This window comes from Loxodonta africana, chromosome 13 (genome assembly GCF_030014295.1).
Source record: "Loxodonta africana isolate mLoxAfr1 chromosome 13, mLoxAfr1.hap2, whole genome shotgun sequence".
NCBI lineage: Eukaryota > Metazoa > Chordata > Mammalia > Proboscidea > Elephantidae > Loxodonta > Loxodonta africana.
The window spans coordinates 6217932-6244834 of NC_087354.1; the positions used below are offsets into that span (position 1 = coordinate 6217932).

Below are 26903 nucleotides of genomic sequence, written 5' to 3' on the forward strand. Positions count from 1 at the left end.
TCCCCAGCACTGTGTACTGTCTTACCCTTCACCAAAGTTACCACTTATCTATTGTCTATTCAGTGCTTTTCCATCCCCACTCCTGCCCCTCCCTTGTAACCATCAAAGATTGTTTCTTCTTGTGTGTAAACCTTTTCATGAGCTTTTATAATAGTGATCTCATACAATATTTGTCTTTTTGTGATTAACTTATTTCACTCAGCATAATGCCCTCCAGATTCATTCATGTTATGAGATGCTTCACAGATTCATCCTTGTTCTTTATTGTTGCATAATACTCCATTGTGTGTATGTAACATAGTTTGTGTATCCATTCATCTGTTGATTGGCATCTAGGTTGTTTCCATCTTTTTGCTATTGTGAACAATGCTACAATGAACATGGGTGTTGCATATGCCTATTCATGTGACAGCTCTTATTTTTCTAGGATATATTCCTAGGACTGGGATTACTGGATCATATGATATTTCTATTTCTAGCTTTCAAAGGAAGTGCCATTTCATTTTCTAAAATTGTTGCAACATTTTGCATTCCCACCAGCAGTGCATAAGAGTTCCAATCTCCCTGCAGCCTCTGCAACATTTGTTATTTTCTGTTTGTATTATTATTATTATTTGTGCCAGTAATGCTGGGGTAAGATGGTATCCCATTGTGGTTTTGGTTTACATTTCTCTAATGGCTGGTGATCACAAGCATTTTCTCATGTGTCTGTTAGCTGCTAGGATGTCTTCTTTGCTGAAGTGTCTGTTCATTTCCTTTGCCCAATTTTTTAATTGGATTATTTCTTTTTTTGTTGTAGAGGTGTTGCATTTTCCTGTAGATTTTAGATATTAGACCTTTGTTGGATTTGTCATAGCCAATCATTTTTTCCCAGTCTGTAGGTTCTCTTTTTACTCTTTTCGTGAAGTCTTTTGATGAGCATAAGTGTTTAATTTTTAGAAGATCCCAGTTATCTGTCTTATCTTCTGGAGTTTGTATGTTGTTGGTTATGGCTTGTATCTTGCTAACGCTGTGTACTGAGGCCTTTAGCATTGATCCTTTTTTTTTCTTTTTTATAGTTTTTGACATTATGTTTAGGTCTTTGATCCACTTGGAATTGGTTTTTGTGTATGGTGTGAGGTATGGGTCCTGTTTCATTTTTTTGCATATGGACATCCAGTGTTGCCAGCACCATATGTTAAAAAGATTGTCTTTTTCCCATTTGATGGACTTTGGGCCCTTGTCGAAGATCAGATTGTAGGATGGATGTACATTTTTGTTCTCGATTCTGTTCCATTGGTCAATGTATCTGTCATTGTACCAGTACCAGGCTGTTTTGACTACCATAGCTATATAGCTGAGGTCAGGTAGTGTGAGTCTTTCTGCTTTATTCTTCTTCAGTAGTGCTTTACCTATTCTGGGTTTCTTCCTCTTCCATATAAAGTTAATGATTACTTTTTTCACCTCTTTAAAGAATTTTGTTGGTATTTGGATTGGGATTGCACTGTATTTGCTTTGGGTACAATTGTCATTTTCACAATGTTGAGTCTACCTATCCATGAGCATGGTATATTTTTCCATTTATGTAGATCTCTTTTGGTTTTTTGCAGTAGTGGTTTGTAGATTCCTTTGTATACGTCTTTTACATCCCTGGTTAGATTTATTCGTTTTTTTTTTTTTTTTCCAGGGGTTATTATAAATGGTATTGTTTTCCTGATTTCCTTTTCATCATTCTCTTTATCGGTTAGGAATCCAACTGATTTTTGTATGTTTACCTTTTATCCTGCTACTCTTCTGAATCTTTCTATTAGTTCCAGTAGTTTTCTCATGGAGTCTGTTGGGTTTTCTACAGAAACGTTTTTATGCCTTTATTTTCCTCATTTGTTTGAGCCATTTTGTCCTGTTTCTTCATGTGATTTGTAATTGACTGCTGTCTATGAGATATTAATGTTCTATTTTATATATTTGTTTGTTGATTATATGTTTGGCTTTTTTGTCTTGTTTTCCTTTTGTTTTGTTATAACTGAAGTTTAGCTTTTTTGGTTTCTTTTATATTGTCTACCTTTTGATACAGTGTTTTAGTTGATGCTGCTTTGTAGTATTGATCTGTGTATGACTATGTTGCTGCTGCTTGGTTGCGGATAATTTTCTTTCACTGGTGGGTATGGTGGGTCACATACACATGGGAATGCTTTGTCATTATGCACATATGTATTCCATTTTAAAATTGAATGGAGATGTGTGAGCAGGACCCTTCCCCATTGTAGGGCTTCAGGTGTTAGGTGGTCAGGATTCTGCCATACCACTTGTGGGTTCATATGGTCATTCCATGTTGACATGTGCAGTTAGTGCGGCTTCTGGAGAGCAGGATGAGTAGTCTTTGCAGGCCAAGGGATGCAGTACAATTCTAATGGGTGAGGCACGCCCTCTGCTTGGTTGTGGATTGATGCCCTAGTGAGTGGGGGAGGCAGGGTGGTGAGCAGTGAGTGGGGAGAGCCAACTGAGTGTCTCCCCACACAGGCTAGGTAGGGCACATGGTAGGTTCAGGTCAAGCGAGAGGACCAGCAGGCAGTTCTCTGGGACTCCTTGCCATGTCAACCAGGAAGGTGGGAATGATGGGTGTATTTCTATTGTTCCTCACCAAAAGAGTCATTCAGGGGGAGTAGTTGGTGTGTCTTCAAGGTCCCCTCACCTTGGGCCAAGTGGGGGGACTATATGCTTATCTCTGGGGCTCTTTGTCACACAGGCCAAGTAGGGGGAGCTATGAGCATGTCTCCAGGGCTTCTCTCCACATGGGCCAGGCAGGGGGAGGGGTGGGCATTTCTTTGGGACTCCTTTCTGTGTGGCCCAGGTTGGGGGAGTGGTGGACAGGTCAAACGTTAAGAGAGTAGCTGAGGGCTCTTCATCAATCGGGCAATAACGGTGGATGGGGGTTTGCTTAAATGGGAGGGATAAAGGAGAAACTTCTGATTATCACTCTGCTATTTCACTATTCTATGGATATCTCCTGTCCAAAGGGACATGCACCACTGCTGATAGTAAGTCCTGTCACTAGTTTCTAGGTCCCTCCCTTCTCTGTATTTGCCAGGAATTCAGAAGTTCTCACCCACCTCCTTGCACTCACTCTTGTCTTTCCACAGAATTGCACTTTTTGCCTTATCAGTCCCCTCTCCGGAGGCTCCAGTGCTTCTGTCCACCACCCTTTGCTCCAGTGGCACTTTTCTCCTGTTTTTCCCTTGTTTCAAAGCTATGGGACTCCTTCATGTCTCCTTCTTGGGCTAATTTGGACCCAGCACACAACCTGCCTACTTCTTTTCTTTCCAGATTTGTTCACTCAGTATCTCTGCCTCCAGCTGTGTTTTCCATGAAGTTGCTTTCCTGGGATCCTCACCCGGGGCTGTTGTTTGCTGCCTTCTCAAAATGGCCATGCTGTGCTGGGCCAGCTGGCCAGCCTTGGACTCTGAGAATTTCTGCCTTCCTGCTGATTTTGTTCTAACTCTCTTTCCAGTCAGTGCTCAGTCCAGTTCTTCAAACTTCTCTTTGATGTTCAGGGATCTGGGATCATTCTTTGTATCTGTTTTTCTTGGTTTCTTGAGTTTTTGTTGTAGGGGTGTATTTATGTAAGTGGCCATCTTCCTCTCTCTTAGTCTTTGAATGAGGGAACCAAGCTAGCAATGACTGGTAGAAAGGAAAAAAAAATCAAGAAAGCAGATTGTCTTTTAAAAGTTTTGAAAACTGATCTAAATGTTTAATTAGCAATTTTCAACAATTTTGTAAACACTTTTGCATAAACACGAGAGTATCAGTGTGGTGTTTTTTGTATTCAATGTAACTCACCAAGATGGTGCGTGCATGTCTTCTTTCCAGAGCCATGTGTAATCAGCATGTATATGACTTGGTGAGGGCAACAATACTAGTGTTGTCATATGTTGGGACACAACATAGATTCTAGACCTGCTGTCAGGAATGGTGCATGCCTTGTGGAGCAGACTCAGCGGTAAGATCTAGAGATAAGCCAGTGCCACAGATAGCTCAGAGAGCTCCAGCACAGAGTTGATAGTGCTGTCTCCAGAGTTTCTGGGGAGTGGTGGATCTGCGTCAAGACCCAGGCAGAGAAGCCAGCATTTGGCCAGTACCTGGCTCAGGCTCAGAGACCCATGAAGCCCTGGTAACAGCACTGGTGGGAAAGGGCAGAGCACCTGTCCTTGGCTTCTGGGCTCTGGGAAAGTTGACAACACAGGGTCTGAGGTAGTAGAAATGCAAGGACCTTGTTTCCTGAAGTAATTAACAAGATGGGAACAGGTCTCAAAGTTCATTGGGCAGTACTGGAGTTAAGAGTTAATTGAATTCTCAAATCCTGGCATGATTGCTTTATTGAATCTATTTCTTCTGAGGGACTAACATCTGGGAAAGGTGAAGTTGTGATGAGTGTGGTCCAAGTAGTTAGTTGTGAATGAAAAGATCTCAGCGCCCACAGCCCTGAGACTTTGACAGGCACCTTCACTCTTTGAAGATCGACCACAGCATGGCTTTCCAAGGTAAAAGAAATAAAGACAACATTGCCCCTTGAGTGGTAGAATCTCAGCTGCCCGGCGGGAGACCAAGTTTGATTCCCGGCCAAGGCAACTATGAGCAGCCACTATCCTTTTGTCAGTGGAGGCTTGAGTGTTATTATGCTGAACAAGTTCCAGTGGAACTTCCAGACTAAGATGAACCAGGAAGAAAGGCTTGGTGATCTACTTCTGAAAATCAGCCAGTGACAACCTGATGGAGCACAACTGCCTATCCCAGTATCCGTGGTGTTGCCATGATTTGGGGTCAACTTGAGGGCTGCTAACAGCACAATAACACATAGACAAATGCTAGGCTGGCGGCTGAGGAACCCCTTACTAGCCGTGAAGACTGGCAGCAGGAACTCTCTGTATTAGGTGGCATTTACTTATTCATTTAGGAGTTTCTGTGTCTTTAAGAAAAATAATATGGCTTAAAATTATAACTTCTATTAGGTGGTCAGAATTATAATATTCACATAAATGTTTTATAAATCTACATCTTCAAGTGTTAATATTTGTTCTGTATTTTTAGATGGCTACCCCAAAGAAGAAATGATTTACAGATGGAGGAAAAATTCAGTTGAGGCAGCGGACCAGAAATCATGGCGCCTTTATCAGTTTGACTTCATGGGCCTCAGAAACACCACAGAAACTGTGACCACATCTGCAGGTAGGAATTAAAGAAGTATGGCTACCAAAACAAGATTTTTTTTTCTTCCCCTGAAGCCTAAGGCTAACTACGCATAACCATACCCTTAATAAGAATTCCTTTCGTAGGTGTGTTTTTAACTAATTATTTTAAGGAAACCGTGATACTGAGGTGATATTCGAGGTAAAACAACTGTTTTAAAAGTGAAAAGATTTTTTTAAAGTTTTAATTGGGGTAGGAAGGGGGTGAATAGAATGGACTTATATTTTTGAATTGAGCCTATTTCATTACGCCCATAAACAAAACTAGGACTACTAGTTACTGACCATATTTATATAAACTATTTTACTGCTGATGAGAGTTCTACAACTTTTCACATACATGATAATAATCAAAGATTATTGAAAATCCACAAATAAAAGAAGCTAGTGTGAAATGTCCTTTGAGTTCTAAGTTATAGCTTCTTAATTTCCTGTACTTTAAACTTTGTCTAACTTTTTGAGGTTTTTGTTTTTGTTTTCCCAGTAGATTGAGCACATTAATTACTCACCAATTTGTTTTATTAAGTGATCATTATATTCATATTATAACGCATGCCATTGGATGAAGAGACATTTCACCTATTAATGTATTCAAATATGTCTCAACCAGGCTTCTATCGTGTTAACTCCCAAAATTAAATCTCCAGCCTCTGGTCAAATATCTTGTAAATTCCAGGCTCATGGATTCAACTGTATCCTTAATATCTCCTCCGGGACATCTAAGAGACATTTCCCACTTAGCATGTCCTAAATGATCTCCATAAGACATCCCACGTGCAGTCTTCTCAGACCAGATGATGACCACTCCATCATTTCAGTTGCTCAGGCCAAAAGTCTCGAGTTCATCATCTTCTTTTCCGTTTCTCTTATATTTTGTATTCAATATATTAACAAATTCTATTGACTCTATCTTCCCGTACATTCTAAACATGACTGCTTTCTGTCACTTCCACAGCTACCACCCCGATCAGCATCACTACTGTACCTTTCCTCAAATATAGGACTAGCCTCCTCATTGTTCAAAACTTACCATGGCTCCCCTTTCTACTTAGAGCAATTAACAGAGTCTCTTCGATGGACCACAGGGCACTAAATGATCTGGCCCCAATGTCCTGTTTCACACAACCCATCCACAGGCCCCTCTCTGACTTGGCCTCAGCAATACCAGACATGCTTTCACTTCATGATTTTGAGTGGCTCTTCTCTCTGTCTAGAATACCTTTCTCCAGGGTTTCTGCGCTATCAACTCCCTTACATCCTTCAAGTTCATGCTCCAATATCACCTTCTCATTGAATCCCACCCTGACAAACATATTAAAAATCTCATATACTCTCAGTGCTCAGTAGCCTCCTTACCTTTTTAATTTTATTTCATGATCACAACTCTGAATCTACTGTAGAATGTATACATCTATTAGGTTTATAAACTTTGGCCATATTCCATGATGGTAGTAGGGTCATTGTCTATGCTGTTAACTGATTGTGTAAAGCCCCTAGACTGTGATGGTTCTTATGATGCTCTCCTAAGTTAATTGGAGGGTAAAATATTTGAGTCAAGGAGATCAGTCATGAGGAACATGTAAGTGTAGGCCCGAAATCATTAGAGTCAAGTCAGAAAGATGCAATGGGAATGGAAAGGAAGTGATATTTAAAAGATTCCCTGGAAGTCAAATGAGCAAGTCAGTAAGTGATGGACATGTGGAGTAAGACAGATACCAGAAGCAAATGGGGAATGTAGTAAGCAATATTTGAACACTAAGTGAGCAGACAGAAGAATTGGTTTAGGCATGTGTTGGAGGAAATTGTGAGGCTGGCTCTGAACATTCTGGGGGAACCTTTGCATTAAGCTTCCCCATTGTTAGATAAGACTCCAAACCCAGCTGGTTTATCAGTAAAATGCGGCTTACAAAAGTTCATACCATTTTCTGTGGTAGAATCATGCTGGCAAGGTCTCTATGGCTAGGCACACATAGAGGGTGATATCCACAAGAATTGGGATGCCACAGACAAGGTAACTTTTGGAGTAACTACTGCCTGAGACTGCTTCCCTCTCCTAAGTATCCTAGGATTATGGAGTTCTTTGACTGAAGGGGATAATACTTGACTTTACCTGCATTCCCAGAGATTGAACCATATTTTTACATTACGTAAGATCCATTTTGACAGCTGGATGTAGGACCCTGGGTAAAACACTTCCCCAAATGAGCTGCAAAGCTCCTTGATGATTAAACAGTCTTAAATGCAGCACCATTAGCCAGATGACCTGGACTATAACAATGGTAACTAAATTAAGTGCTTATAATATACCCTCTATTGTTTAAATGTTTTACATAAACTAATGCATCTACGCTTCACAGTGCCCATGCATTAATTACTGTTAGGATGTATTTCTTATAGATGAAGAACCAAAGCCATTGAGGTTGGGTCACATGCTCACAGCATGTCAACAGGGCAGCTGGGGTGAGTCCAAGCCCACCTTCTCTCCACTGCACTAGGCTGCCTTTGTGATGAAGTCAGACAAGGCCTATGACAAGGAATGATTATGTTGCTATGAGATGTTAAATACTGGTAAAGAAAACCTTTTGTTAAAACATTACTATAAAGCTTTCTAAAATATTTAGGGAACGGTGGAAATGCTCATAGTAAGCTTTTTTTTCCTTGAATATTTTCTATACCCTCAAAATATTATCAACTTCTTTTCTTGGATTAAATCATCTATTAACTCATTTCATGGCAAAAGCGTTCCTGGGAAATCCAGGATCTTCTGGACATTTCCTCCCTTTAAGGAGGGAAGACAAAGATTTATAATTTAGTGAGAGGCGTGTCTGTACAAGTGTCTCCTACTGACTGAGGCAGGGCACAGCGATGAGGGGTGAGCTCATGGCCAGAATTCAGGTAAAATTCCACATGTGGTCAGGGCTCCCAGCAGCTTTGCACAATTTCCTACTGCTTCCCAGGATCCTGTGAGATCCTAGCCTGAGTGGACCCGTTTCCTAAGCACATCATCTGGGGACTCTGCATACTGCACCATCTTCCTGAAGGTCCCAAATGCACATAGATATGATGATGATTTGTGTTATATAAATCATTCTAACTTTGTTTAACCCAGCATTTCTCAAATTAATTGCATCAGAAAACACGTCTCATGGAATACTAACAACATTCTGAAATACATTAACAGTTTGCATCATTCTAGACATTCCATTTGTAATATTGTTTCCTGGATTTCGAAGACATTCACTATTTATCTGTCATGGTTGAGGACAAAATGCAATGTATATATATAGAGAGAGAGAGAGAGCATCCTAGTTAATAATTCAGTCTGTTTGTTCAACATACATGAAATATCTTCAAGAGCCCCTCACATGTGTTATAACAGGGTAAAAGAAAGATTATTATATTGTATTAGGGTAAAAGAAGATGAAAGGAATACACATAGTCACTGTACCAAAAAGAATTGGTCGACATTTAACCGCTTCAGCAGGTAGCGTATGATCAACAACTGAATATATTGAAGGAAGAAGTCCAAGCTGCACTGACGGCTTTGGCAAAAAACAAGGTATAGACGAATACCAATTGAGATGTTTCAACAAAGGGATGCAATGCTGGAGGTGCTCACTCACCTATGCCAAGCAATTTGGAAGACAGCTACCTGGCCAACTGACTGAAAGAGATCCATATTAGTGCCCATTCCAAAGAAAGGTGATCCAACAGATTGTGGAAATTGTCAAAAAATACCATTGACATCATATGCAAGTAAAATTTTCCTGAAGGTAATTCAAAAACAGTTGCAGCAGTACATCAACAGGGAACTGACAGAAATTCAAGCCAGATTCAGAAGAGGGCACAGAAGGAGAGCTATCATTTGCTGATGTCAAATGGATCTTGGCTGAAAGTAGAGATTACAAGAAAGATATTTACTTGTGTTTTATCGATTATGCAAAGGCATTCAACTGTGTGATCATACCAAATTATGGATACCATTAAGAAGAATAAGAATTCCAAAACACTTAATTATGCTCGTCAAGAACTTTGTACATAGGCCAAGATGCAGTCATTCAAACAGTACAAGGGCATACTGCATGGCTTAAAATCAGGAAAGGTGTACGTCAGGGTTTTACCATGGTTATTCAATCTGTATGCTGAGTGTCATGGGGTGAATTATGTCTCCCAAAAATGTGTATCAATTTGGCTGAGCCATGATTTCCAGTATTGTGTGGTTGTCCTCCATTTTGTGATTGTAATTTTATGTTAAAGAGGAATAGGGTGGATTGTAACACCCTTACCCAGGTCACATTCCTGATCCAATGTAAAGGGAGTTTCCCTGGGGTGTTGCCTGCACCTCAAGAGATTTAAAAAAAGAAAGGAAAGAGGAGCAAGCAGAGTTGGGAACCTCATACCACCAGGCAGGCAGTACCAGGAGCAGAGCACATCCTTTGGACCTGCAGTCCCTGTGCAGAGAAGCTCCTAGTCCAGGGGAAGATTGATGAGAAGGCCAACAGAAAGAGTAAGCCTTCCCCGGGAGCTGATGCCCTGAATTTGGACTTTTAGCCTACTTTACTGTGAAGAAATAAATTTCTCTTTGCTAAAGCCATCCACTTGTGATATTTCTGTTATAGCAGCACTGGATAACTAAGACACTGAGCAAACAATCTGAGAAGCTAGACTATTTGAAGAAGAATAGGACATCAGGATTGGAGGAAGACTCATTAACAATCTATGATATGCAGATGACACAACCTTGCTTGCTGAAAACAAAGAGGACTAGAAGCACTTACTGATGAAGATCAAAGACTACAGCCTTCAATGGGGATTACACCTGAACATAAAGAAAACAAAAATCTTCACAACTAGACTAATAAGGAACGTGAAAAACGGAGAAAAGATTGAAGTTTTCAAGGACTGCATTTTACTTGGATCCACAATCAATGCCCATGGAAGCAGCAGTCAAGAAATCAAATGATTTATTGCATTGGGAAAATCCAACGCAAAAGTCCTCTTTAAAGTGTTAAAAAGAAAAGATGTCACTTTGAGATCTAAGGTGCACCGGACCCAAGCCATGGTATTTTAAATCGTCTCATAAATGAATGAAAGCTGAACACTGAATAAGGAAGACAGAAGAACTGATGCCTTTGAATTATGGTGTTGTCACAGACTACTGAATATACTATGGACTGTCAGAAGAATGAATACATCTGTCTCAGAATAAGTAGAGCCAGAATGCTCCTTAGAAGTGGGGATGGTGAGACTTCACCTCTTGTTCTTTGGACATGTTATCAGGAGGGATGGTCCCTGGGGGAGGACATCATGTTTGGTAAAGTGAGGGTCATCAAAAGAGAGGAAGACCCTCAATGAAATGGATTGACACAGTGGCTGCACTAATGGGCTCAAACATAGCAATGATTGTGATGATGGCACAGGACCAGGCAGTGTTTTCTTCTGTTGTACATAGGGTCACTATAAGTTGGAACCAACTCAACAACACCTAACAATAACACAACAATTCAACCCATAACAGCCATCTAGCTGGTTCTCACAAGTCATTGTGAAGTTTGAAGAGGATGGCCATTGTTATTCTAGTACATCATATTTAAAAAAAAAAAAACTGTTCTTGTTGAGTTTATCTGTTTCTATAGCCTATATAAATTATCCTACTCTGGAATATATCCCTGAAATGGAAAAACATTGAAAGGGCATTAGGGGAAAACTAAGGAAATACGAATAAATTGTGGACTATAATGTTAACAATAATACATCAAAATTGGTTAATTAATGTAACAAATGGACAATACTAATGTAATATGTCAATAATAGTGTAAACTGGGTATAGGATGTATATATGGGAATTCTCTGCACTATCTTCATAATTTTTCTATAAATTTAAAACTGTTTTAGTGGCAGAGCAAAAACCTTAGGAGCCATGAAGTCCCCTCGGGCAGCATGGCAGTAGCCAGAGGCAACAGTTACATGAACACAGCATCTGACCTGAAACACAGCATTCTGTCCAGACATTTAAAAATGGACATGGGTAATTTGGGGAAGGGTAAGAAGTTCCCTTTTGAGACTCTTTTGTTATTGTTTACTGTTTGCTTTTTATAAATAGTAATAAAGAGTTTCACTTTTCCAACACTGTGTGTCTCATGTGTCACAGATAAATATAGCACCCATGGAATGGCTGATGTCAGTGGGTGCATGTGTCTCATTTCTAGCGGTCTTATGGCTGGCTAGAAGATTGAGGCACAGCCTGTCTGCGTGTGCAATACACAGAGACAGACAAGGATTACAACATCATATTTTAAAAGTGTGATAAATATGTGGCATATAACATAAAGTTCTAACAACATAAGCGTAATTGTAGTCTTAGAAATGGAGGCCATAGAGAATGGGTTAAAAGAAATATCTGAAGAAAGAATGACTTGAGAATTGTTCTAAATAGATGAAAAACATCAAATCGCACATTTTCGTATACTAGTGAACTCGAATGAATACAGAGAAAATAACTGAACTGCTGAAGGCCAAAGGCAAAAGAGCATGTCTTTAAAGCTTCTAAGCGGGGGAGGGGGAGAGAGAGACACATTACCTTCAAAGGAGCAAAGATAACGCAGACTGCTGACTTTTCACCAGAAACCGTGGCAACCAGAAGATAATGGAATTTAAAGTGTGGAAAGAAACCAAGAATTTTATATCCATTAAATAACCAGTAAAATTAAAGACAAAAATAATGATGCTAAAAGAAAATAGGGAGAGAGAGGGACTGAGGGGGAGGAGTAACAGAGGGAAAGAAAGAGCAAGAGAAAGGAAGGGAGAGAGAGACTGATTTTATGATCTTTAGAGCAGACTTACTCCTCTCCCTCTTGCATAAAGTCTTTAGGATTTTGCATGCTATTTCATTTCTTTGCCACAGTAAGGTTGTAGGTTGTCCATGAGGTCTTTTGAACCTGAGTTCAGTTGTCTAAAATCTCTTTGGCAGGGCACATAGAATTTTCTGTCCTGGGTGTAAGATGAGCCAGAACTGTGAAACACAGCTTGCAGTGAGCATACTTAGGGCATATTTGGGGCTTGCTTATAGCATGCTAAACAGTGGCTTTGTAATGGTAGTAGTCCTAGTAAAGGTTCCCTGACACTGAAGAATGAGATCAAGTCAGAAGGCTGGGGCCCAAAAGTGACTGCAGTACTAGCTTTTCCCCTGGTGCCTGTTCTATTACAAGGCACCAAATAGCCTCCCTCAGAGAGTAAAATTGTTACAGTCAATGTAACCATGAGAAGGAGCTGCTCTTCTATAAAAAAAAATAGGTATGGCAAAAGCCACATCATTTGATGTGAATATCTGAGGTTTTTGAAGTTTATTTAATTTTTAAGTTTAGCAGCTTCTGTAAGGGATTTCCCAAATTCCTACATATATATATATATATATATATATATATATATATATATATATATATATATATATATCCTTTTATAAATGAAGTTTTATATGTTATCAGAGTTTAGTAGGAGAAGAGTGAGCAAGAGGATTTGGTGCACGGATGCTAGACTCAGACCTGCCGAGGTATGCATGCAGCTGCCCCCCTCACCTGTTCTGTGACCTTGGACCACCTCTGTGACCCACTCAGACACTCCTCTCATAGATGAGAAGGAAATTATCATCTCCCTTATAAGCTTGCTATGAATTTAAGTGAACTAATATATGCAAACTGCGTAATTGCGAATCATATACATATATATAATCTATTATTAGTATCTTAATGTACTTCCTGTGAGAGGGGATTGTGAGAGTTAGACACTGGCTTTGTTTAATAAACAGCCCATTAAATCAGCTGCTTGTACTTTATTTAATGAGACATGATTTAACAGAGGACTACGGTGAGCCATATCTCGAATGCAAATAGGAATATATGTTTAAAATAGCTTATGCAGAAGATGCTCCAAATTTGGCCTCTTCTTCGCTTTTTGTCATATTCGTCTGAATGTAATCTGGTAATAAATCAGTCCAAGTTTTAGAGTCAGAATTTTTAAAATAGTAAGGGCGTCTTTGTTCACAAGATTGAGTGAGAAGTTTTCAAATCCACTGTGCGAGTGATTCATTCTCCTTCTCTAATTCAAAGAGGAAATGGGAGAAGGCAGTGCTTGGTCAAATGCACTGCTCATCTGCCGAGAAAATTGAAATCCTATGGTACGAATCACATCTGAATATACCTTTTCTTTTAAAATTGTATTTAATTAGTTACTCCTTAGTATCAAAATTATCTTCCCTTGGGTCCTGAATAGACTATAACGTTTAGTATATCATGACAATATTTATACCTAAAAAATTTTATGATCTTCTCTTGACACCATACATTTTGAGGAATGTGGAACATGTGCTTTTACAAAATAACATTTATAAAATAAATTTATATTTACCTTGTAGACGAGGGACTGAATCTCAGCGACATTATGGGTATGGCCTAAAGCAACACCATCAATCTATTCTAGAGCTAACTTTAGACCCTGCCACTGTGAGGCCAATGGCTTTTGCATGTTATCATTGCTACAAAAAGCTTCTTTACTCTCTGTGGCTAGTACACAGTTTTCAGAATATTTTATCTGGTGCAGTAATGGATTGTGGGCTTCCAAGTGTCTTTGTTTAATATATTCCCTGGCACACATGATACTTTGTATCATTTTATCCATTACGAAGTCACATTATTGCTTCTAATTATTTGATCAGAACTAACGTCTTAAATTTGTTCACCAACATAAGCGAGTATTGAAATTTTAAATTATCTGTAAAAATACATTATTGTTGAGTCTTAGAACTCTACCAAAAATCACAGCTCTATTCCAATATTTGAGGAGCAGCCCTGGTGGAGCAGTGGATAAGCCCTCAGCTGCTAACTGAAAGGTCAGCAGTTTGAACCCACCAGCTGCTGTGCAGGAGAAAGATGTGACAACCTGCTTCTATAAAGATTACAGCCTTGGAAACCCCATGGGACAGTTCTACTCTGTCTTATAGGATTGCTATGAGTTGGAATTGACTTGCCAGCAATGAGTATTCCCATATTTAAGATATTTATTGTTTTATATGCTCTTTTGATGCTTACTAAAAATTATGTAAGGTAGTTAGTTATCCCCACTATACAGATGGTAAAACTGAGTCTTGAAAGTCTCTTTTTTCATAAGAATCGATGACAAGCATGCTGGGACTGCCTCAAGATCATTACTGAGTGCTCCTCCTCCTTCCTTACTCTAGAAAGTGCTAGAAGAGCTGTCTCTGCACGGGAGGAAAGTAAAACTACTTTCCAAGTCCTGTGATAAACCCGTCTGGAGAACTACTTTCTGCCCTCATTCTTGGAAGTACTTCACACTACACTGTTCCACAAGCTCCCCATGTCTACCACTCCCACCTGGTTAAATTTTAGTCATCTGTAGACTATTTTTTTAATGCAATTTATTTTTGTATTGTACTTTAGATGAAGGTTTAAAGAACAAACTAGTTTCTCATTAAACAGTCAGTACACACATTGTTCTACGACTTTATTTTTACACACATTGTTCTATGACATTCGTTAACAACCCCATGACAAGTCAACACTCTCCCTTTTCAACCGTGGGTTCCCTATTACCAGCTTTCTTGTCCACTCCTGCCTTCTTGTCCTTGCCCCTGGGCTGGTGCACCCCTTTAGTCTCATTTTGTTTTATGGGCCTGTCTAATCTTTGGATGAAGGGTGAACCTCAGGAGTGACTTCATTACTGAGCTAAAAGGGTGTCCAGGGGCCATACTCTCGGGGTTTCTCCAGCCTCTGTTAGGTCAGTAAGCCTGGTCTTTGTGAGTTAAATTCTGTTCTACATTTTTCTTCAGCTCTGTCTGGGACCCCCTATTGTAGTCAGTTGTGGTAGCTGGACACTGTCTAGTTGTACTGGACTCAGTCTGGTGGAGGTCATGGTAGTTGTGGTCCATCAGTCCTTTGGACAAATCTTTCCCTTGTGTCTTTTTTTTTTTAATTGTGCTTTAGGTGAAAATTTACAGCTTAAGTTAGTTTCTCATATGAAAACGTATACAATATTGTTATGTGACCTTAGTTGCAATCCCTGTAATGTGACAGCACTTTACCCCTTTCCATCCCAGGTTTCCCGTATCCATTCAACCAGTTTCTAACCCTTCCTGCCTTCTCATCCTGCCTACAAACAGGGGCTGCCAATTTAGTGTCATGTATCTACTTGAATTAAGAAACACACTCTTTGTATGTGTTATTTTATGTATTATAGTCCAGTCTAACCTTTGTCTGAAGAGTCGGCTTTGGGAATGGTTTTAGTCCTGCGTTAACAGAGTCTAGGTGCCATGTCTTTGAGGGTTCCTCTAGTGTCAATCAGGCCATTAAGTCTGTTGTGTGTGTGTGTGTGAATTTGGGTTCTGCACCACAATTTTCTCCTGCTCAGTCAGTGATTCTCTGTTGTGTTACCTGTCAGGGCACACAAGTCCAAAATCCAAAAATTCCTCTTCATCTGTGAAATCTAGAGTACAAGTTATCTGCTTCCAAATGTACAATGGCAGAACAGACACAAGCTAGTCATTGGTGGTAGCTAAGCATCATCTAGCTCTTCTGGTCTCAGGCTGATGGAGTCTCTGGTTTACATGGCCCTTTTGTCTTTTGGGCTAATATTTTCCTTGTGTCTTTGATGTTCTTCATTCTTGTTTGTTCCAGGTGGGTCGGGACCAATTGATGCATCTTAGCTGGCCACTTACAAGCTTTTAAGACCCCAGATGCCACTCACCAAAGTGGGATCCAGAACATTTTCTTAATAAACTTTGTTGTGCCAATTGACCTAGATGTCCCCCAAAACCATGGTCCCCAGATCCCTCCCCCTGCTACTCTGTGTTTTGTTGTGTTCAGGAAATTTCTTAGCTTTTGCTTTCTTCCAGTTGTGCTGAATTCCCCTCTATTGTGTGTTGTCCTTCCCTTCACCTGAGATAATTTTTGTCTACTGTCTTAGTCATCTAGTGCTGCTGTAACAGAAATACCACAAGTGGATGGCTTTAACGAGGAGAAATTTGTTTTCTCACAGTCCAGTAAGCTAGAAGTACAAATTAAGGGCATCAGCTCCAGGGGAAGGCTTTCTTTCTCTGTCACCTCTGGAGAAAAGTCCTTGTTATCAATCTTCCACTGGACTAAGAGGGTCTCCACACAGGAACCCCTGGTCCAAAGGATGCACTCTGCTACTGCCACTGCTTTCTTGGCAGTATGAAGTCCCCACTATTTGCTTGCTTCCCATTTCTTTTATCGCTTATAAGATAAAAGATGATGCAGGCCACACTCCAGAGAAACTCCCTTTACATTGGATCAGGGATGTGACCTTAGTAAGGGTGTTACAATCCCACCCTAATCCTCTTAACATAAAATTACAATCACAAAATGGAGGACAACCACACAATGCTGGAATCATGGCCTACCCAAATTGACACACATTTCTGGGGAATACAATTCAATCCACCCTTTGGTCCCCCAGAAATCATATCCTTGCAACATGCAAAATATATTCACCCCATAGCCAAAGTCTTAACTCCAAGTCCAAAATCCAAAAATTCCTCTTCATCTGTGAAATCTAGAGTACAAGTTATCTGCTTCCAAATGTACAATGGCAGAACAGACACAAGCTAGACATTTCCATTACAAATGGGAAAAACTGGAAGAAAAGAAGGGATAACAGCCACCACGTAAGTCAGCAGAACACATTACATTAGCCCTCAAGGCTCTGAAAATAATCCTCCATTCTCTGAGACAATTTACACAATGGCCCTGCCCTCCAGACTCTAGGTATTGGCCACACTTTCTGGATTCTGAGTGGAGGCTCCTCCGCCCTGGGCTTCAGCTCCACTTTCCAGGCCCACTGGGACAGCAATTCTGCTCTCTCAGCTTTTGGCGCACCATTCTCCTAATCTGTCTGAGTGGTGACTCTGCCCTTAGAAACACCAAAGGCCATGTCTCTACCCTTTGAAACCCCAGAGGTCATGACCACACCTTTTGAGACTGGGGCAGCATGGCTTCTTGTGTTCCTTGTCTCTTCTGCTTTCTTGGCCTCTCAGCTCTTCAGACCTCACTTCTGCACTTGCCCTGTTGGGACAAGTGTTCCAAAGCTCTGTAGCTCCACTGATAAGCACCCAGAGGCACCCTACTCCATCAGAAAGCCTCTTGCACACAGGCACTCAACTCTCTCACTCTGTGGATTAGCCCCAGCACTGTCTGGTGCTGATCTTCTGATTCTGTTACTGCACGTTCTCTGCTGCTGGTGGTCTTCTGCAGCTGCCACCCCTCTATCCATTCACAGTTTTAAAACCGTTTCCACATTTTAGGTATATGGAGTTCATTCTCCTTTCCTCCAGGTGGGTTGGGACCAATTGATGCATATTAGATGGCCCCTCTCAAGCTTTTAAGACTTAGATGCCACTCAGCAAAGTGTGTACAGAACATTTTCTCAATAAACCTTGTTATGCTGATTGACCTAGATACTACCTGAAACCATGGTCCCCATACCCCTGCCCCTGCTACTGTGTCCCTCAAAATGTTTGGTCGTGTTCACGAAATTTCTTAGCTTTTGCTTTCATCCAGTTGTGCTGACTTCCCCAATATTGTGTGTTGTCCTTCCCTTCCCCGAAGATAATTGTCTATTGTCTAGTTAGTGAATTCCCCTCTCCCTGCCTCCCACCCTGGTAACCATCAATGAATGTTTTCTTCATGTTTAAACCTTTCCTTGAGTTCTTACAATAGTGGTCTCATGCAATACGTGTCCTTTCGCAACTAATTTCACTGAGCATAATGCCTTTCAGATTCATCCATGTTGTGAGATGTTTTGCTGACTTATCGTTGTTCTTAGATGCATATATTCCACTGATGGGCACCTAGGTTGTTTCCATCTTTTTGCTATTGTGAACAGTGCTGCAATGAACATGGGTGTGCATATATCTATTCATGTGATGGCTCCTATTTCTCTAGGCTATATTCCGAGCAGTGGAATTACTGGATTGTATGGTAATTCTATTTCTAGCTTTTTAAGGAAGCACCAAATGGAATTCCAAAGTAGTTGTATCATTTTACATTCCACCAGCAGTGTGTAAGTTCCAGTCTCTCCACAACCTCTCCAACATTATTTCAGGTTTTTTGATTATAATGCCAGCCTTGTTGGAGTGAGATGGTATCTCACTGTACTTTTGATTTGCATTTCTCTAATGGCTAACTATCCTGAGCATTTCCTCATGTATCTGTTAGCCACCTGAATGTCTTCCTTGGTGAACTGCCTATTCATATCATTTGCCTATTTCTAAATTGGGTTATCTTCTTCTTGTTGAGGTTTTGCAGTATATTCTAGATTTTAGACATTAGACTGATTGGATTTGTCATAGCCAAAAACTTTTTCCCAGTCTGTAGGTTGTCTTTTTACTCTTTTGGTGAAGTCTTTGGATGAGCAAAAGTGTTTGATTTTTAGGAGCTACCAGTTTTTTTTGTTTTTGTTTTTGTTTTTTTACCAGTTATCTAGTTTCTTTTCTGGTGTTTGTGCATTGTTACTAATGTTTTGTACAATGTTTATGCCATGTATTAGGGCTCCTAGCATTGTTCCTATTTTTTCATCCATGGTCTTTATCATTTTAGATTTTATATTTAGATTATTGATCCATTTTGAGTTAGTTTTTGTGTGTGGTGTTAGACATGGGTCTTGTTTCATTTTTTTTGCAGATGGATATCCAGTTGTGCCACCACTGTTGTTAAAAAACTGTCTTTTCCTCATTTAATGGACTTTGGGCCTTGTCAAATACCAGCTGCTTAGAGGTGGATGAATTTATGTCTGGATTCTCAATTCTGTTCCATTTGTCTATGTATGTGTTGTTATACTGCTACCAAGATGTTTCGACTACGGTGGCGGTATAATAGATCCTAAAATCAGGTAGTGTGAGACCTCCCACCTTGTTCTTCTTCAGTAATGCTTAACTTATCTGAGGCCTCTTCCCGCTTCATACACAATTCGTGATTTGTTTCATCTCCTTAAAAAATGTCATTGAAACTTGGATTGGGATTGTATTGTATCTGTAGATTGCTTTGGATAGAACTGACATTTTCACAATGTTGAGTCTTCCCCTCCATGAGCAAGGTATGTTTTTCCACTTATGTAGGTCTGTTTTGGTTTCTTGCAGTAATGTCTTGTAGTTTTCTTTGTATAGGTCTTATATGTCTCTGGTTAGATTCATTCCTAAGTATTTTATCTTCTTAGGGACTGTTGTAAATTGTGCTGATTGGTGATTTCCTTTTCGAAGTTCTCTTTGTTGATATAGAGGAACCCAACTGATTTTTGAATGTTTACCTTATACCCTGATGCTCTCCTGAACTCTTCTATTAGTTCCAATAGTTTTCTTGTGGATTCTTTGAGGTTTTCTGTGTATAATATCATATCATCTGCAAATAGGGATATTTTTCTTCTTCAATTTGGATGCCCTTTATTTCTTTTTCTTGCCTTATTGCTCTAGCTCGGACCTTCAGCATAATGTTGAATAAGAGTGGGGATAAAAGGCATCCTTGTCTGGTTCCCATTCTCAAGGCGAGTGCTGTCAGACTCTATCCATTTAGGATGATGTTTGCTGTTGGCTTTGTATAAATGCTCTTTATTATGTTGAGGAATTTCCCTTCTATTCCTATTTTGCTGAGTTTTTATCACAAATCGGTGTTGGACTTTGTCAAATGCCTTTTATGCATCAAGACAAGTTCATATGGTTCTTGTCTTTGTTTTTTTTTTATGTGATGGATTACATTGATTGTTTTTCTAATGTTGAGCCATTCCTGCATACCTGGTATGAATCCCACTTGGTCATGGTAAATTATTTTTTAGGATATGTTGTTGAATTCTATTGGCTAGAATTTTATTGAGGATTTTTGTGTCTACGTTCATGAGGGATATAGGTCTGTAATTTTTTTTTTTCTTTTGGTGTCTTTACCTCATTTTAGTATCAGGGTTATGTTGGTTTCATTGGATGGGTTCAGGAGTATTGCATTCTTTTCTATGCTCTGAAATACCTTTAATGGTAGTGGTGTTAACTCTTCTCTGAAAGTTTGGTAGAATTCTTCAGTGAAGTCGTCAAAGCCAGGGCTTTTATTATTATTATTATTATTATTGGGAGTTTTTAATGACCTTTTCAATCTCTTTTTTTGGTATGGTTTTATTTAGTTGTTCTACTTCTGCTTGTGTTAGTTTAGGTAAGTAGTGTGTTTCTAGGTATTTGTTCATTTCCTCTAGGTTTTGAAATTTGTTGGAGTACAGTTTTTCATAGTCTTCTGTTATGATTCTTTTAGTTTCAGTTGGATCTTTTGTGATATTGCCTATCTCATTTCTTATTCAGGTTATTGGCTTTCTGTTCTCTTTTTCTTTTGTCAGTTTGGCCAGTGGTTTATCAATTTTGTTCATCTTTTCAGTGAACCAGCTTTTGTTCTTGTTAACTCTTTCAAATTGTTTTTCTATTCTCTATGTCATTTATTTCAGCTCTAATTTTTATTATTTCCTTTCCTTGGTGTATGAGGGTTTCTTTTGCAGCTCTCTTTCTATTTGTCAAGTTTTAGGGTTAATTTGATTTTGGCCCTTCTTCTTTTTGGATGTGTACATTTATTTCTATAAATTGACCTCTGTTCACTGCTTTTACTGTGTCCAAAGGTTCTGGTAGGATGTGTTTTCATTCTCAATTGATTTTGTGAATTTCTTTATTCCATCCTTAATTTCTTCTATAACCCAATACTTTTTGAGCAAGGTGTTGTTCAGTTCACCTATATTTGATTTTTTCCTTGCTTTTTCTATTATTGATTTTGACTTTTATGGCTTTATGGTCAGCAAAGATGCTTTGTAATATTTCAGTGTTTTGGATTCTGTTCAGGCTTGCTATATGGCCTAATATGTGGTTTATTCTGGAGAACATTCCATGTGCATCAGAAAAGAAAGTGTACTTGGCTGCTGTTGGGTGGAGTGCTCTGTATATGTCTGTGAGATCAAGGTGGCTGATTGTGGCATTTAGACTTTCCATGTCTTCACTGAGCTTCTTTTTGGACGTTCTGTCCTTCACAGAAAGTGGTGCGTGCAGCTATTTCTCTTTTCAATGCTGTTGGAGTTTGTTTATGTATTTTGGAGCCCTGTAGTTGGGTGTGTAAATATTTATTATGGCTGTGTCCTCCTGGTGTATTGACTCTTTAATCATTATGTAGTGTCTTTACTTACCCTTGTGGTGGATTTTACTTTAAAGTCTATTTGTCAGGGATTAATATTGCCACTTCTGCTGTGTTCTTTTTTTAATTTTTATTGTACTTTAAGTGAAAGTTTACAAATCAAGTCAGTCTCTCACACAAAAACTTATATACACGTTGCTACATAATCCCAATTGCTCTCCCTCTAATGAGACAGCCCGCTCCCTCCCTCTACTCTCTCTTTTCATGTCCATTTCGCTAGCTTCTAACCCTCTCTACCCTCTCATCTCCCCTCCAGGAAGGAGATGCCAACACACTCTCAAGAGTCCATCTGATCCAAGAAGATCACTCCTCACCAGCATCCCTCTCCATCCCATTGTCCAGTCCAATCCCTGTCTGAAGAGTTAGCTTTGGGAATGATTCCTCTCGTGGGCCAACGGGACTGGGGGACATGACCACAGGGGTCCTTCTAATCTCAGTCAGAACATTAAGTCTGGTCTTTTAACGAGAATTTGGGGTCTGCATCCCACTGCTCTCCTGCTTTGTCAGGGGTTTTCTGTTGTGTTCAGGGCCATCATCAGTTGTAGCCAGGCACCATCTAGTTCTTCTGGTCTCGGGCTTATGAAGTCTCTGGTTTATGTGGCCCTTTCTGTCTCTTGGGCTCATAATTACCTTGTGTCCTTGGTGTTCTTCATTCTCCATTGGTCCAGACAGGTTGAGTCCAATTGATACATCTTAGATGGCCACTTGCTAGCATTTAAGACCCCAGACGCCACTCTCCAAAGTGGGATGCAGAATGTTTTCTTAATTGATTTTATTATGGCAATTGACTTAGATGTCCCCTGAAACCTTGGTCCCCAAATCCTTGCCCTTGCTACACTGGCCTTCAAAGTATTCAGTTTATTCAGGAATCTTCTTTGCTTTTGGTTTAGTCCAGTTGTGCTGACCTCACCTGTATTGTGTGTTGTCTTTCCTGTCACCTAAAGTAGTTCTTATTTTTTAATTAGTGAATACCCCCTCCCACCCTCCCTGCCTCCCTCCTCTCATTACCATTGAAGAATGTTTTCTTCTCAGTTTGAACTATTTCTCAAGTTCTTATAATAGTGGTCTTAGACAATATTTGTCCTTTTCCAACTGACTAATTTCACTCAGCATAATGCCTTCCAGATTCCTCCATGCTATGAAATGTTTCACAGATTCATCACTATTATATATCAATGCATAATATTCCCTTGTGTGAATATACCACAATTTATTTATCCATCCGTCTGTTGATGGGCACCTTGGTTGCTTCCATCTTTTTGCTATTGTAAACAGTGCTGCAATAAATACGGGTGTGCATATATCTGTTTGTGTAAAGGCTCTTATTTCTCTAGGATATATTCCAAGGAATGGGGTTGCTGGATCATATGGCAGTTCTATTTCTAGATTTTTAAGGAAGCCAAATCGATTTCCAAAGTGGTATACCATTTTACATTCCCACCAGCAGTGTAGAAGTGTTCCAATCTCTCCACGGCCTCTCCAACATTTATTATTTTGTGTTTTTTAGGTTAATGTCAGCCTTCTTGGAGTGAGATGAAATCTTATTGTAGTTTTGATCTGCATTTCTCTAATGGCTAATGATCATGAGCATTTCCTCATGTATCTGTTAGGTACCTGAGTGTCTTCTTTAGTGAAGTGTCTATATCTTTTGCCCATTTTTTAATTGGGTGATTTGTGTTTTTGCAGATGAGTTTTTTCAGTATCATGTAGATTTTAGAGATCAGCTGCTGATCAGAAATGTCATAGCTAAAAACTTTTTCCCAGTCTGTTGGTAATTTTGGTGAAGTCTTTGGATGAGCATAGGTGCTTGATTTGTAGGAGCTCCCAGTTATCTAGTTTTTCTTCTGCATTGCTAGTAATGTTTTATATACTGTTTATGCCATGTATTAGGGCTCCTAAAGTTGTCCCTGTTTTTTTCTTCCATGATATTTTTCATTTTAGATTTTATATTTAGGTCTTTGATCCAGTTTGAGCTCATTTTTGTGCATGGAGTGAGGTATGGGTCTTTTTTCAATTTTTTTGCAGATGGATATCCAGTCATGCCAGCACCATTTATTAAAAAGACTGTCTTTTCCCACTTAACTGCTTTGGGGCCTTTGTCAAATATCAGCTGTTTATATGTGGATAGATTTATGTCTGGATTCTCAATTCTTTTCCAATGGTCTATGTATCTGTTGTTGTACCAGTACCAGGCTGTTTTGATATTGTGGTGTTATAATAGGTTCTAAAATCAGGTAGAGTAAGGCCTCCTACTTTGTTCTTCTTTTTCAGTAATGCTTTACTTATCCGAGGCGTCTTTCCCTTCCATGTGAAGTTGGTGATTTGTTTCTCCATCCCATTAAAAAATGGTGGAATTTGGATTGAAATTGCATTAAATCTATAGATTGCTTTAGGTAGAATAGACATTTTTTGAATGTTGAGTCTTCCTATCCATGAGCAAGGTATGTTTTTCTACTTATGTAGGTCTCTTTTTGGTTTCTTGAAGAAGTGTTTTGTAGTTTTCTTTGTATAAGTCTTTTACATAGCTGGTAAAATTTATTCCTAAATATTTTATCTTCTTGGGGGCTACTGTAAATGGTGTTGATTTGTTGATTTCCTCTTCAATGTTCTTTTTGTCGGTGTAGAGGAATCCAACTGATTTTGTATGTTTATCTTGTGTCCTGATACTCTGCTGAACTCTTCTATTATTACAGTAGTTTTCTTGAGGATTCCTTAGAGTTTTCTGTGTATAAGATCATGTCATCTGCAAATAGAGATACTTTTACTTCTTCCTTGCCAATCTGGATGCCCTTTATTTCTGCTGTTTTTTTAATTGTCATTTTCTTGATACATTTTTTTTCCCATCCTTTGAGTTTTCGTTTGTCTCTAAGTCTAAGGTGTGTCTCTTGTAGGCAACATACTGATGGATAATGTTTTTTAAATCCATTCTGCCACTCTCTGTCTCTTTATTGTGCATTTGGTCCATTTACATTTAGCATAATTATGAATAGGTATGAGTTTAATAAAGTTGTTTAGGTTTTTTTTTTTCATGTGTTGTTGACAGTTTCTTTGTTCTACTTAATTTACTGTGCTAAGTCATTTTTCTTTATTTTCTTTTCATCTTTTTTGTTGTTGATTTTGTATTTGCTGAGCCTTTATGTTTTTCTTCTTTTTTATATTGATGCATAGGATTGTTAGTTTCCTTTGTGGTTACCTTAATATTTACTTCTATTTTTCTAAGTTTATACCAATCTTTATTTCTTGATATCACCTTGAGTTCTCCCCCACATGAAAGTTCTATGACTACATTATTTAGTCCCTCTTTTTTGTTAATATTGTCATCTTTTACATATTGATGTATCTTTTCCCCTTTTTTCAGTGCTTTAGGTTTGATTTATTTTTATGTTTTCCCTATCTTTGTTGATATCTGGTTGATATATACTGCATTCTAGTTGTGGGTTGTTATCTGATATTTATTTTCTAACCTGGTTGTTCTTGTAACTTTGATTCTGTTCTTACAAATTCTTTTAACTTCTGTCCTTCTGGAAATGCCCTAATTTTGCCATCATATTTGAGAGACAGTTTTACTGGATATATAATTCTTGGCTAGCAATTTCTTTCCTTCAAGGCTTTATACATGTCATCCCTTTGCCTTCTTGCCTGCATGGTTTCTGCTAAGTAGTCAGTTTAGTCTTATTGAGTTTCCCTTGTAGATGACTTTTCATTTATCCCTAGTCACTCTTAAAATTCTCTATCTTTGGTTTTAGCAGATTTGATTGTAATATGTCTTGGTGACTTTCGTTTAACATCTACCTTATGTGGAGTTCGATGAGCATCTTGGATAGATATCTTCTCATTTTTCATGATATCAGGGGAGTTTTCTGCCAACATACCTTCGACAATTCTCTCTGTATTTTGTGTTATCACCCCTACCCATTCCGACACTCCAGTCACTCATAAGTTATTCCTCTTGATAGTGTTCCACGTAATTCTTAGGGTTTCTTCATTTTTTTTTAATCCTTTTATCTGATTTTTCCTCAGGTAAATTGGCGTCAAGTGCTTTATCTTGAATCTCACTAATTCTCACTTTCATTTCCTCAATTCTGTTCCTGTGACTTTCTATTCAGTTGTCTAGTTCTAAAATTAGTAGGTATGTGAGCCCAGGAGACCATTTACTTTTCTTGTGTGGATTCAGCTAAGATGTCCCAGTCGTCAGTCACTGAGTGTGTGGTACAGGCTCTCACCTACAGTCCTAGATAGGCAGAGGTGATTGGAGTAGGCACAGGTATCTGGCTGCAGTAAGTGGTCATGTGCTGAGCAAGGCAGGGGCCTGATGGCTGTGCTTGAGTGCCTGGGTGGAAGAAATGACCCTGTTCTCTACCACATGTAGGTGAGTGGGTTTTCCAGCCTGACTTTGGGCATCCAGTGCTCTTGGCTGTAAAGACTGGGAGGCACCACTTGTTCTCATGCCCTTGTTGTGGGTGGCTAAGTGGAGTGGATGGAGCCACCAGTCCTCAGGCCCTGGATGTGGGTAGGTCAGGACTCTGCTTAATGGGCAAGGCAGTGTCAAATGTCTCAAATCTGCCACTCCCTGTTAGCTGTTGAAGTTGGAAATAGGCTTCAGGTGTATACCCCTTTGTACTATGCTAATGAGGGCCTATGCTGTTAAAATGGGCCCATGCAGATCCAGGCAGGGGTGAAAGCCATTCAAAATCTGTGGACCACTCATGCCTGTGCTTAGGCAAAGGGACAATGCCTGCCCTCAGTTCCCAGTTAGAGGAGCTGGCAGATTATTTTTTCCTGTTTTTTAATTTGTTCCCTCTCCAAAGCCTTTAAAATGGCTCTGGGTGCGTGAAGGGTCCTACTTCCAGACCAGTGAGCACAGCAATCACTGAAGCTGGTCAGGGACCAAAGCAGAGAGGGGAGGTGGTGAATAAATGAGAAAGAGGTTATTCCCAGATGGGGAAAGGGTTTTTTTGATTCTGCACAGCAAGTTAGACTCTTGTATTATCTTTCACCAATTCAGTGCCGCTTCTCCTTGGTTCCAGAGACTTGAGCAGTCTCTCTGCTGCTCAGTCTCTCCAAGTGTGGAAAACGTGTCCTGAGTGTTACTGTTTGCCTCAGCCCACTGGTGCTGGCTGATACAGTCTGCAGGGTGTCAGCTAGGTGAGGTGTGGCAAATATTTGCTGCTTCTGAACTGTCTCAGCCTCCTCCTACCACTCAGTCCAACTCCCAACTTTGTCTTTAATGTTCAGGACTCCTAGACTGTCATATATTATCGACTACAGGAAGCCATCTGATTATTCTGCCATCTTGGCCCCACCTCCCCTCATCTGTAGACTCTTAGGAACTGATCTCTTTCCTCTAGGAAGCCATATTCAGCACATACATCCCAAAGCCTAAGTTCAGTAGGGCAGCAATTTATTTCCATGGTGTTCTAACCTTGCCTCATTAGAACACATCACATTG

The 26903-nt window shown here is 39.6% G+C and overlaps 1 protein-coding gene across 2 annotated transcripts in view; it reads left to right on the forward strand.

The window, feature by feature from the left end:
• GABRG3 (gamma-aminobutyric acid type A receptor subunit gamma3) overlaps positions 1-26903 on the forward strand; it is a 971382-nt gene that overhangs the window by 864037 nt on the left and 80442 nt on the right. For both annotated transcript variants that reach the window (XM_003420641.3, XM_064296192.1), the window contains one exon: positions 5065-5202. In XM_003420641.3, the coding sequence (XP_003420689.1) occupies positions 5065-5202 (138 nt within the window). The remainder of the gene's footprint in view (positions 1-5064; positions 5203-26903) is intronic.